Source organism: Martes martes (assembly GCF_963455335.1).
Source record: "Martes martes genome assembly, chromosome: 7".
In the NCBI taxonomy this organism is placed as follows: Eukaryota; Metazoa; Chordata; class Mammalia; order Carnivora; family Mustelidae; genus Martes; species Martes martes.
Window position 1 is genome coordinate 128834523 of NC_137894.1, and position 12396 is coordinate 128846918.

The 12396-nt window shown below is 52.4% G+C and overlaps 1 protein-coding gene across 1 annotated transcript in view; it reads right to left on the bottom strand.

Moving 5' to 3' along the window:
- Positions 1-2878: 2878 nt before the first annotated feature.
- IFT43 (intraflagellar transport 43) overlaps positions 2879-12396 on the bottom strand; it is an 80464-nt gene continuing 70946 nt past the window's right edge. Inside the window, exons 6-9 of the mRNA XM_080808856.1 lie at positions 4180-4252; positions 3854-3929; positions 3336-3398; positions 2879-3150 (exon numbers count right to left, since the gene is read on the bottom strand). Coding sequence (XP_080664982.1) covers positions 3031-3150; positions 3336-3398; positions 3854-3929; positions 4180-4252 — 332 coding nt within the window. The 3' untranslated portion in view covers positions 2879-3030. The remainder of the gene's footprint in view (positions 3151-3335; positions 3399-3853; positions 3930-4179; positions 4253-12396) is intronic.

Consider the following 12396-nt stretch of genomic DNA (forward strand, 5'->3'; position numbering starts at 1 on the left):
CACCCCAACAGCAAGCAAGACAGAGCATCTCCTCTCCCCATGCCCCTTCCACCCAGGCACACCGGCCTCCTCTGCTACTCAGACAAGCCAGGTGCCTGTCTGCCTGCTGGCTTTGCAAGTTCTGTCCTCTCTCCCCCGGACACTGTCCTTTAGCTACTTGTCTTGCCCCTCCTCTTCCCCCTGCACCTTCTCTAGGTCTTGGCTCAAACATCACCTTCTCTGTGAGGCTTCCCCTAATCACCCCACTTAAAAATTGCAATCCCTGACCTAGCATGTCCCTCCCTGCTCCAACTTTGTTTTTCTCCAGGGCACCCTTACCAACTAACATGCTGTGTGTTTGACCCATTTGTCCGTCCCTCCCCCCACCCCCACCCCACCCAATGTGGGTGCTACAAGGGAAAGGAGTTCAGCTTGTCTAGTGTTCTCTCCGCCATGCCTAGACCAGAGCCGGGCACGTACAGAGCAGCAATCCATATCTCACGAGGGCGCAAACTTTCCCACCACCGCCCAACCTATGAACAGCATCTCTACAACTAACGCCCAAAGCCAAGGTCACCACGGGATACTTTGTCAGAGACCAGCTGGGAGGTCTCGAGCCCACTCAGAGGTGACATGAACCAGCCTAGGAGAAGTGGCTGAGGGGCCACTCAACATGCCACACGAAGGAGGTGGCAGCACTGAGACCCGTCCCGTGCCTCCCCGACACGCCTGCGGAAAACCACAGTGTGGGTACCTGTAGCCGCGGTCCATTTGGTCATACCTCCTGAGCCCTCTTCCGGGGAGGCCCTCTGAAGTCTGGGCTAGGTGGCACCACTGGATGAAACATAAGGAAGGTAGCTCAGGGGTCGGGTAAGAACCAGGTGGTCATAAGTTCTGAGACACCTTGTCAATGCCCAGGAGCTCTCGAGGTGCGGCACTCGAGGGCTGTGGGAAGGATGAAGCCCAGACAGGTGAGAGGACACTTGGCCATCCCCGGCCTGAACCTGACTCTTGGCCAGGCTTAGCTGATAAGATTTCGAGCTATTCCTCATCCCGGTCTGCGGGCTTCATCCTTACCTCCCTGGGGCCAGGACTCTGGAGCCCAGCCATGCTGGGAGGCTTCGTACGCTCTGCTCTGTGGTCACTCCATGCAAAGGAGGGATGCCTGGTCTGGGAGGTGGAGGGCGGTGGCAGGCAGCTTCTCCCAGTACTCTGCTAATTCTGCCTGCTATACACTAGGTTACTTCCCCCAGCTGAAGGCAGCAGAAGGTTCCTTTTAACACAAATGTTAAAAGCACGGTGGTATCAGATACCTTGGTCTTAAGTTCCAGTTCCGCCACTAAGTAGCTGAATTATCTTGGGCAATCTCTATACCTTTCTGAGCCTCAGTTTCCTTATCCGTAAAATGGGATAACAGCAACTGGGTTTCACTGGGTGGTTGTGAGGAGTTAGTGGGATCACGCGTATGTGCCAAGCCCAGTGCCTGGTCTGTGGTGAGGGCTCAGTCCACAGGAGACCTTGTTGCTGTCGCTCTCATAAAATAAAGGGAGGAGGGAAGTCAACTCCTAGCCACCTGCTCAGGCTGGCCACGGCCCTCCCAGGTTTTTCAGCGTCCCAAAGCAGCTGAACTGTCCGGTAGTTAAGGTACTAGAAATATCTTTCTCCTTCGGATTTCAGAATGGTGTGCAAGAAAAACCAGAATGGGCGGACCCTCCTTAGTGACCGTGGGAATTATTCCAAAGTGGGGGCCATCGGGGCTAAGAGTGTGACTCTAGAAAAGAAGGAAAAGGGGGCCCAGAGCCACTAAATCCCTTAGTTTATAATTAACAGCCGCGCAGTCTCTTCGGTGCTTCCGGAGCCCTCCTGGCTCACTGGGGAAGGGCACTAGTAGTCATACAAAAATAACCCCCCAGTGGGTTTTTGAAGTGTTGAGCCTCTTTGTTTTACTGAATTTTAATGAAGGGCTTTCCAGGCAGGATAAGAGCAGCTCTCAGCTCTCCCCATGGCCGCCCCGTGGCCGTGGCTGTGGAGTGGGGCTCGGTCCACGGCTGCCAGCCTGGGTGGGCCGGACCCGAAGTGGCATCTAGGAGAGGCGGGCAGGGAGAGTCCCTGTCCTCAGATGACAGGTGTTGGGGGAGAAAGCGAGAAAAACAAAAACAAAAGATGTCTCTGTTTCAGAAGAAGGTTGGGCTCTGCTCCAGACACCGGCACAGTTTGGAAACAGGCAGCAACGCGGCTTGGGGGGAGCAACAGAGACAGGCAGCTACGTCTCTGAAAGGTCAGAGGGAGTCCCAGGCTCCCCGGGAGGTGCCTCTGTGGACCGCTCGGGGCTGCCAAGCTGGGCCCTGCTGACCAGAACCAGCAGCGAACCTGGGGCGGAAGGGAAGGGCACGCCTTGGGAGACCCAGGCGTGGGCTGTGAGAAGAAAGGAGAAAGGGGGGGGTGTTGTCAGAAAAGCCCCCCAGACCCCGCCATGAGGAACGGGTCACCTTATCACACCCACTCCTTGCTGTCTCCTCAGCGAAGCCACCTGCCAGCGTGAAGGAGACGGTGCAGCTTCACTGACGTCAGCGACACCCCGCCAGGCCCTCCCCGGACCCCGGCAGCTAGCAGCTGGCAACCTCCTGGACCCCTACGTCCAGGTGCTTACAAGGCGACGGATGCTCCAGGCAAACGCTGTGGCCCCTGTGGAGCGAACGGCGTCCAGGAGCAGCGCCGTTCGTCTCCCCGAGCCAAGCTTTCCCTCACGCTCTTCAACGGCCGGCAGCGTACCTGTCAGACTCTTTAAAAGCCGCCCTCCTTCACTCTTGACGAATCTTTCCAAGAGGTGCTGAAAAGAAAGGGAAGAGATGGCCACGGAATAAAGTAATTTATGACAACGGAATGAACCCAGGTGGTCTACTGAAAATAAGTATTTTTATTACAAAATATTGCATAGAAAAATTCTAAGCTGCTTGCAAGCTTCTCTAGGTTTAGGCTTCTGGCCTTTTTTTCAAGTCCAAAGCAGAAATGACTCTGTGCGGGGAGAGCAGGCTGTTGACCCCCCAGGGCTCAGGGATGCGCGGGCTGTCCCGCGGGCTCGTCCTTCTCCGCCTGCAGCAGGTCCCACTCGGTAAGGAGCTCGGAGGATACCTCGGTGTACAGACGGTCCCAGTCCCAGCTGACGTCATCCTGCCAGAAGAGGTATTGCTGGGTCACAGGAAGGAGGCCTTTTCCCTCTGTCACAGCCAACCTCCCCTGCAACCCCCACGCCATGCCCACCGCCCCGTGGCCACAGGAAGGCCGCGCTCATGCTGGGGAGCCAGCTGGCCGCAGGAAGGACGCAGCCCGGAGAAGGAGATCCTGTGGCTACTTACCTCTCGGACTTCATGCTCTGGTGCAAGGACTTTGGTGAGGAGCTTCAGGTCGATCTCTCCATCCTATGAATGCAAACAAACAAACACGTATACCAGCTTGTGCACCCCAGGGGACCTCCGGACAACCGTCTCTTGCAAAGTGGGTCAGGGTGTGTGTGGTGGGGCTTCCCAACCCAGACAGGCAGAAATGCCTTAAAGAGTAAAAATGTGAGGGGACCACAAAGCCACCGAGGGAGGAGGGACCACCATAACCTCCTGCAGGCTGGGCATTCTTTGCAGGAAGGTCAACACCAAGAGGGCAGGGCGTGACAGTGGCAGATCTACTGGGCCACAGTGTCTACCAAAGCCAGTGGGCAGCCGTGGAGGCGGGTGGGAGCCTGGCCCCAGGAGACACTGGGGTAGGCTGGGTCTAGGGACGCTGGATACCCGAGGACGATGGCCCTGCCAGGCGGCCTCAGAGCCCCGTGGAGGAGACGCTGCCTGGAGCCTACCCTCTGGGTGAAAACTGTTCCACTCACCAAGGTCTGGAAGGCTGAGTACTTCATGAGGTCATTGTCAAGGTCACGGTAGGTCATCACCCGGTTTACCTGGACGCTGTATGAAAGAGAGAAAGTGAGGCGGAACTCTAGGTGGGACCAGATCCAGGATTGCCGTAGGGCCACCATCCCCAGAACCTTCTAGGTAGCTGGGAAGGACCAAAATGGGAGGACTATGCCTAGCAAAATGGGAACCCATCACCAGAAATTCCTGATCTCCACTCAGGGGGCAGCACCACTGTACACGGGGTTTGGAATGTATGAATTCACATGTTCTCTGCCTCCCGCTAACTTCATGCTCAGTGTACCTGGGAGGGGCGGCCACCTGCAGAGCAAAGTCTTCTTCCTGTACTTCTTCCAGATCCGGAATAACAGGGATGTCTGCAAAGAGAAGAGGAGGCAAGAGGTCAGCAGGACAGATAGGGAGGGACCTGGCCCACTTCTTGCCTTACTTATCGCCTTCAATGAGCCAGGTGAGGGGCTGCGGGCTGGGAGTAGAATGGGCACTCGGACATGGTCTCTGGCCTCCAGGGGTTCCCAGGCTTGGGCCGTGTGGTCCTGAAGTACGAAGTCAAAGGCAGACTTCAGAATCCCAGGCCCTACCCCAGCACCTGCTGGAGGAGAATCTCCTGGGCGGGGCACAGGATTTTGTATTTTTTCCCAAGATTTCTTTGGTGATCCTGATGTATTCTCTAGGTCAGGAGCCCTTGGAGTGGCTATCCCAAGGAGAGATGTAAAGAAAGGAGAAGAGAGTCCCAGACTGTGCTCAGAGAAGTCTGGGTTGGAGGAGCCGGTGAATGAGCCCAGCCTGGCCAGAGACAGAGGAACGCGCAGCGACATGACGTGGACGTCACTATGAGCGATTGCCTCATGACCAAGGTCCACATGTGCATTAGGTCATCGGAATTCTTGCCATCATCACAGCTGTTGGGGCCCTGAGCCTGGCCCTGAAGGACTACTTTATACCTAAGGATATGACCGGGCTCCCCAGCGGTGTCCCCGGGAGCCTCCACTTGCCAGATCGGGTAGAATCAACAATGCTGATTCTAAAGATGACACTGCTCTTGTGGTGTCACAGAGATCTCTCCCTTCTTCAAACCCTCCATATGCGGCAGACGTGCAGACACAGGAGGACACAGGAGGACACGCAAGGCCACTTCTCTCATCAGACGAACAAAGTCGTGCGAACGGAGAAGCCAAGAGAGAGCAATGTAATGGTGAAGACTTGCTGGAAAGAGCCTGTTTTGTCATGTGGACCACCTAACCCCCTAAAGTAGCACTTCCTTTTCCAAATGAGCATCACTGGCTAGAGGCCGGGTTTTGTTTGCTTTAACCAGTTGGAGTTAAAAAAGAGAAGGGGCCAGGGGAAAAGGCCATGTGAAGAGATAGAATCCTAGAATTCCCAATCCAACAGCAAACAATAAAGGGGGGTAAACACCGCAGAGAGGACAGAATGGTGAAGAAACCCTTCATTTTTGTTTCCATGGATTGAATTCAATTTTATTTTTAAGAGACGCAGCATCATTCCAAGAACATCTGGGAAGACCCTTGCCACTTTTGGGCTATTCGTTCTTTAGGCTTTGCCATGGCTCTAGGCCAGCTAAGCCCGAGTATAGAAATGTCAAGGTCGAGCCTGTGCTTTGGTCGTTGCTTCTGACTAGGGAGTTACAGATACTGAACCTGGAAAGAGAGGGAGGAAGTGCATGGGGGAGAGACAGAGACACAGAAAACAAGACTGAGAGAGAAAGAGGGTGGTTCATAAATAATAAAAATGGTTAATAAATAATAAATAATAAAAATATAAATAATAAAAATAAATAAATAAAAAATAAAAATGAATAAGTGAATAAAAAGAGGTTTAGAAAAGAAATGGCTGATAGGGGAGATAGAGAACACACGCACACCACCCCCAAAATAATGAACCACGTTCAGCCAGTCCTCTGTCCAGAGAGCAGCTGTGCAGAACTCAGAGTCTCTCTCTCCGTCCTGCTGGGGAATTAGAGACGAAGTTCTCTAAGATTCTATCTCTTATGCTAATCGGAATTTAGCTTTCTCATTCACTCTGACTCTGCGTGATTAATACCATCTATGGTGAGAGCAGCTGACAGGACCGTCCCAGAGCCCAGGCCGAGCAGGGCTCCCAGGCTGCAGAGACGGCGCGGAGCCTGCGGCCGGGCAGGGAGGAAGCTGGCTGTGCCACACGCCATCAGCAAGGTGACAGTTTTGGAAGGAGCCAGTTAGCGGCTCCTGTCTCTCCTCGGGTGTGGAGTCCAGCCTGAGATGAATATTCAGAAGGTGGTAAGAGGAGGCCCCATGCTGGGTTTAGGGCTCAGGACGGGGTCTTCCCAAAGTCCCCTCTCCCTCCACAGCACTAGCATTTGGGTCCTGTCAACTCTGCCCAGCGTCTCCCAGCTCTGAGGAACTGCACTTCTGCCCAATGTCCACTCGGACTCCCGTGGGCTTCCCTCTTCAGCCCCACCCCCCTCCTCCAAATGCGCACAAAGGAGTGTGGGACTGGCCCATCTGTGACAGATCAGAGGTCAGCCCGGGCCTTGGCAAAGGGGCCTCTCAGAGTGGCACTGGTGAGGCTGGCCACACAGTGGGATTTCTCTCTAATTGGAAGCCTGGTGCCCAACAGAACCCGGTGAACCGCCTGAGTGGGACAGAGCCAGCGATGACAGCCAGGCCGAGGCGAGCTGGAACATTCCGGTGCAGTGACAGCTTGAGCCATCGCAGCAGAGTGGGGCCGTCCAACTCCCGGCCCCCATGGAACAGGTGGCCGAGGAGCAGGTTTGGGGCAAACTTCAAAGAACTTCACAATTTCACAGTTCCTGGTTTCCTACCACAGACAAGGGCTTACACATATGTAATTTGTTCTTGGAAATTGTCGTCTTGCCTTTCTCTCTCCTTCCCACCTTCCCCTCGACACACACACACATACACACACACACACACACACACACACTTCACCAGACTACCTACATGGACATCTCAGTTACCGCTGCTTGACCTGCATGTCTGGACTGGGGACCCAGGCTGATTCAGGATGTCAGACTAAACTCTCAGAATGTGACTAACACAATACTTCTTTGTCAACTGTGCTCAGATTAAAAAAAAAATTTAAATAAAATAAAATAGCATGTGATTTTAACAGCAAGGAAGAGGAATATGGGGGTCTGCTCTCGCTGAAAAGCTACCACTATTAAAAAAAAATTAGGGGCGCCTGGGGGGCTCAATGGGTTAAAGCCTCTGCCTTCGGCTCCGGTCATAATCCCAGGGTCCTGGGATCGAGCCCCGAATCGGACTCTCTGCTCAGCGGGGAGCCTGCTTCCTCCTCTCTCTCCCTGCCTGCCTCTCTGCCTACTTGTGATCTCTGTCAAATAAATAAGTAAAAATCTTAAAAAAAAATTAATAGTTCCAGGAACGTCATTCGCATTTTGTTCGTGCTACCAAGAGGAAGACCAGGAACAGAAGCAGTGAGTAGGTTAATTATATAGGCAGGACGCCCACGCCGTGGTTAAGGGCACAGGCCCGGGAGACAGGGAGGCTGGCTTTCAATCCTGGCTTCCCCTTTACCAGCTGTGTGACTTTAGCCTCTCTGTGCCTCAGCTGCTTCATCCGTAAAATGGGGATCATAATTACACCCACCTCACATGGTCACCATAAGTATGAAATGCAATCATCTTTATAAAATACTCATCACTGTGTTCAGTGCATAATTAACAGAGAAAGTGTTGAGCCTGGGAGAAACTATATGGCTCTACTTTCATCTTCTCCTTTAGTCTCACCCATTTTGCAGGCGAGAACAGTGAGGCTCAGCAGAGGAAGCAGCTTCATGACCTGAGATCTTCGATAACGGCCAGGCTTCCAGCTCTGTTCTACCATAACCCGCGAGCTCATCCTCTACCCACTGTGCTTTCTTCGCAGAAGGATGAGCCTGGACAGCTGTTGCTCTGCCTGAGACTCATTGTCCCCAGTTCTGGGTACTTCTCTTGATTCCAACCACCACCAATCACTGAAATACCCTCCCTCCCCCTATGCCGCCACTTGCTACTTCCCTTCAGCAAGGCCACACGGAACAGAATGGAAAGAGTGCACTGATGCCAGAGCCCCGTTGCCCATGTCTTACTCACCCAGCCTCCTAGGGGTGACAGAGGACCTCAAACAGTCTCAGGAAAGGGGAGCAAGGTGGGAGGGCTAGGATGCCTCCAGGGCCACGGGAGTGGGTGCACTCCTCCTCTATCTCAGCCCCGCAGGCAGGCAGCGCCTCCTCACCCAGACCGCCCCCACCCCTCCCAGGTGCCACCACGTGCTTCTATCCTTCCCAGCTCTGACCCCTTCAACTCCACGGGTTTTCTTTGCTCTCTGCACTTCTCCCTGCCTCTACCGTTAGCCGTCCCTCCTGCTGGCTCAACCTGCCTTTCTGCCCTGTTTGTCAGCCGGTTAGCCACACGGTGGGGAAACCGCATTTGCTCACTTGTCCATTCATTCAATCAGCCCTTCCTTCAAGGAGCGCTGATGGAGCGTCGCTACCTGCAGGTGCGAAGCTCGCAGGGCCAGTGACAACAGCAAATGAAACACAGTCCCTGTCTTCACGGAGCACTGGAAAAAAACGGGGCTGAAACAACTAATTGTCTTATGTTCAAAAGGTAAAATATCATATGTTATAATAATTTAGATGCTACAGAAAAGTTTAAAGTGAAAAATTTCCTCGTCTTCTATGAGCCCCAGTCTCCCTAGAGGTGCTATTAACAATTCCTCCGGGGCGCCTGGGTGGCTCAGTGGGTTAAGCATCTGCCTTCGGCTCAGGTCCCCATCTCAGGGTCCTGGGATCAAGCCCCGCATCGGGCTTTCTGCCCAGCGGGGAACCTGCTTCCTCCTCTCTCTGCCTGCCTCTCTGCCTACTTGTGATCTCTCTGTCTCTGTCAAATTAAAAAAAAAAAAACACAAAAAACAATTCCTCCTATATATTTACCGAAAAGAACACATGTTTACCGCAGCACGGATGTCCTTTAAAGGATGTCTGCAAAGGGGATCGCTTTACACATGTAATCTTCTGCAACTTGCTTTCTCTTTCCTCATCAGTACACTCAGAGATCTCATTCTTTTAAATGACCACCTAGTATTCTGTTGAACTGGTGCCCCCTAATGCATTTAGTCCGGCTCAGAGAAGACCTCATTTAGAACTTTGGATGGGGTTGGGTGGGGGGGGGGTAGTTGGGAAAGGTCTCTGAATTCGGGATGATATAGCTCAAAGCCAAAGGATAGACAGGATTAAACCAGGCAGGGATGGCCTTTGCAAAGGCACTATGAGGTAAGAAGTAACTTGCAACACTGCAAAAACTGGAGGAAGGCCAGTGGGGTCGGCACAGGGGCCCCAGGGAGAGCGGCATGGGGTGAGGCAGGAGAGAGCACACCTGATGCCAGGTGAGGAAGGCTCCGCATCAACCAGCCAGGAAACATGGATGGGTGCTTGCTCTACGCAAGACCCCTTCTGGGGTGCTTCAGGGGAAAATCAACATTGATGACGCATGGCAACATTGCAAAGGGAGGACTACACATAAAGAAATAGTAATAATAAAAGCAGAATCAGAAAAATGTACATCCCTTCCTTTGTAGAATCACCTTGGAATCCAACAGACAGAATTCAGAGCCTTCTACTTTGGCTTTCCATTATACTTTATTTAGGGCCACGGGGTTAACCTCACCACCTTGTAACAAGTAGAGTAAGTGAAATTTGCCCTATGTCCATCCCCTATATGGTGAACTCGCTGAGGGCGAAAAGCACATCCTAGTCACTGTATTCCCAAGGACCATCAAACCAAAGAAGAGCTAAACAGAAGTGAATGGACAGATGCCCCTCAAATCTGGAAGTCCCGCGCAGGGAAGGGCCACGCCCATCTTCTCTGTATCGTCCCAATTATAGTGTAAGTGCTACCGAGCCTTAAAAGTTGCCTGAGTAGGATTCATTTAATAAACAACCAAGCACAATCCTTGGATAATGCCTGGATTTGATAACATCACAGCAAAGGTTTTGCCTCACTTGACAGCTGCAAGGCCTAGCTGGTAAGGGCCTGGGCACACACAAGAAACAACGGATGAGCGAGCACAAAGTTACAGGGGAGGAGTCATTCAAATTCGGTCCATATGGACCACTGGGCTTCCATCCTGAGGCTGGGTCACACTGCTCTTTGCCAATCTCCCAGTGTTTCTTTCTTCTCAGGATTTCTGGAGTGCCCCCTCCTGTACCACTCCACTGTCTGGAAGCTCCCAGTAAAGGCTTATTAATACACAACAGTAAGAACTCACTTCCAAGAGAGAGACTGCCAAATGGGAAACTCATTATGATGCCAGAGTGCTAGTCTGCCAATAGATCTGCCCCAGCAAACCGACTACCAGACGAAACCACAGAATGAAGGGGTGCTGATATAAATAACGGAAACACGTGGGAACACCAGTAGGATCGATTACAACTGATTTCAAAGATGCTGCCATTTGCCCTGAAATACATTTGTTATGGATAATATCATCATACACGCACACTAAAAAGCTAACTATCCAGTAAAGTCCCAGAGGGCTCCTTTTCAGCCCCTGTGGCCCGACAGTAAGAAGCCAGCCTGCCTCTTCCAATAAAGCGGGCTCCAGATCTCCGTGATGATTTGGAGATAAGCCCGCATTCAAACCCACATGTTGTTGGCCTGTTTTGGTACAAGCAGAAGAGAAAGTGATTTTTTAGGACCAGACTCAGCATGCAGGGTACACCTGAGTACACCCTGAGCGTAACTCAGGCTCTTTACCTGGAGCATGACTCTGAGTTCTGCAAGAAGGAGAGAACAAAGGAGGCCCCCTAATCTGGACCCTGGGTCCCCCAGGGAGCCTTGCCTCTCTGTGTCCCTTGAGGGTCTACTCTTTGCTGACTTTCTTGGTTAGGGATTTCTGAATGGGATTTCCTGGTTGTAACTACAAGGGTTTCCGGAGAGCTACAGAAAGTCTCTTCTATACTCCAGCACTTTCTGGCCTTGACACCTTAGTAAAGGATACAAGCATTTGGCCTATCTGCCAGGTTCGTCCACGTTCCTTCTGATGACCTCCGTCCCTCTCACTTCGTCCTCTAACTAAGCTCCCCAGGGCAAAGTTCCTGCTTGGTTACAGGCACTCTCTTCCCAGAGCTGCTTTCCCACGCAGTGCCCTTTACCACTTACAAAGCATCCATGGGCTCTTAACGGCCCACATCCACCATCCATAGCCAAGTTCAATAACCAATCCACATGAAAGGAATCTAGACATACTGCTTAAGGACACCGCAGGAAGAGTGGTCCACACAACCCCTAATTCTGTGCCCAAAGTTAAAAGACCTCAGCAGAGCCCAAAAGCGAAACAATGTCCATGTTTTTGGGAGATGGCAACTTTAGACCAGAGATCATTATGATTTTTTCTCTGCAGCTGCAAAACTTTGTTTTACTGAATGCTGTTACCTTCTGCATCACGTATGGGGAATTTTAAACAGGCAAATGGAAGAAGGTCTGATTGAAGATGAAGTTAAGTGAAAGAAATTGGTCTCATTTAGCACATGACAGGATTCATCTGTGTTCCCAAGTCCACTGAGGTGGCATCATGGGCGTTCCATATTCATGAGCTGCTGCGACACTGTGTCCCCTCATTTACAAAGAGCCGTGTTCAGCAAATTCTGTCCCTGTGGACACACCGTGCATTTCATGGTCTTGTCAGAGAGACATCAAACGCTCCAGTAACCAAATACCAGAAAATGGCTTTAATTAGCGGATCTCAATCGTATAAATAATTTTTTTTCTAAGTGAAAAAATGGAGAATTTTTGAAAAGAGAGAAGAAAAGGGGAAAGCAGTAGGCAACAGGCTTCAAACACCCGAAGGAACAAGAGAAAGAGCCAGTCTCAGAGGAGCTCCTGAGCGTGCCTGGGCCCCGCAACCATCCGTCCCCCGCACTCTCCAAGTCGGGGTTCGAGGGGCAGAAACATGTCTGCAGGTCCCTGGCAGGTCCGCTCTGTGAAGACTTTCCCCCTGTGACTTCACCTAATCGAAACCAGGTCCCGCCTGGACTCAGTACTGGCAGGAGAGGAGAGAGGCAGCGGACACGGCGGTGGGGGGGAAAGGGGCCTGGAAACTGGGATCCTGCTTAGACACCCAAACCGCAAACGCTGAGGAACAGGCACGGCGGAGCCAGTGTCTACTCTGGAGCAGTGCACGAGCAGGTCCCCGAGGAAGGGTGTGACTGAGCCGAAAGAAAAGGTGCCCCATCCTGGGGTGCCAGCTTGGTGGTGGGGGGGCACTGGGGTGCAGGGATGTTCATCTGTGTCCCACAGGTTGAAATGCCTCCGTGTTCCTGCCCAACTGCATCTCTCTAAACGTTGCCAGGGAAGGAGATCACAGACCTTAAGATCGGAATAGGTGATTGTTCCGCACGTCCCTCCAAGCCGTGGTGACTCTCATGGCTGACGACGGTTTGACGAGGAAGGTTTGGACTGCCTTAGTTTCTGGAATCAGCTGGG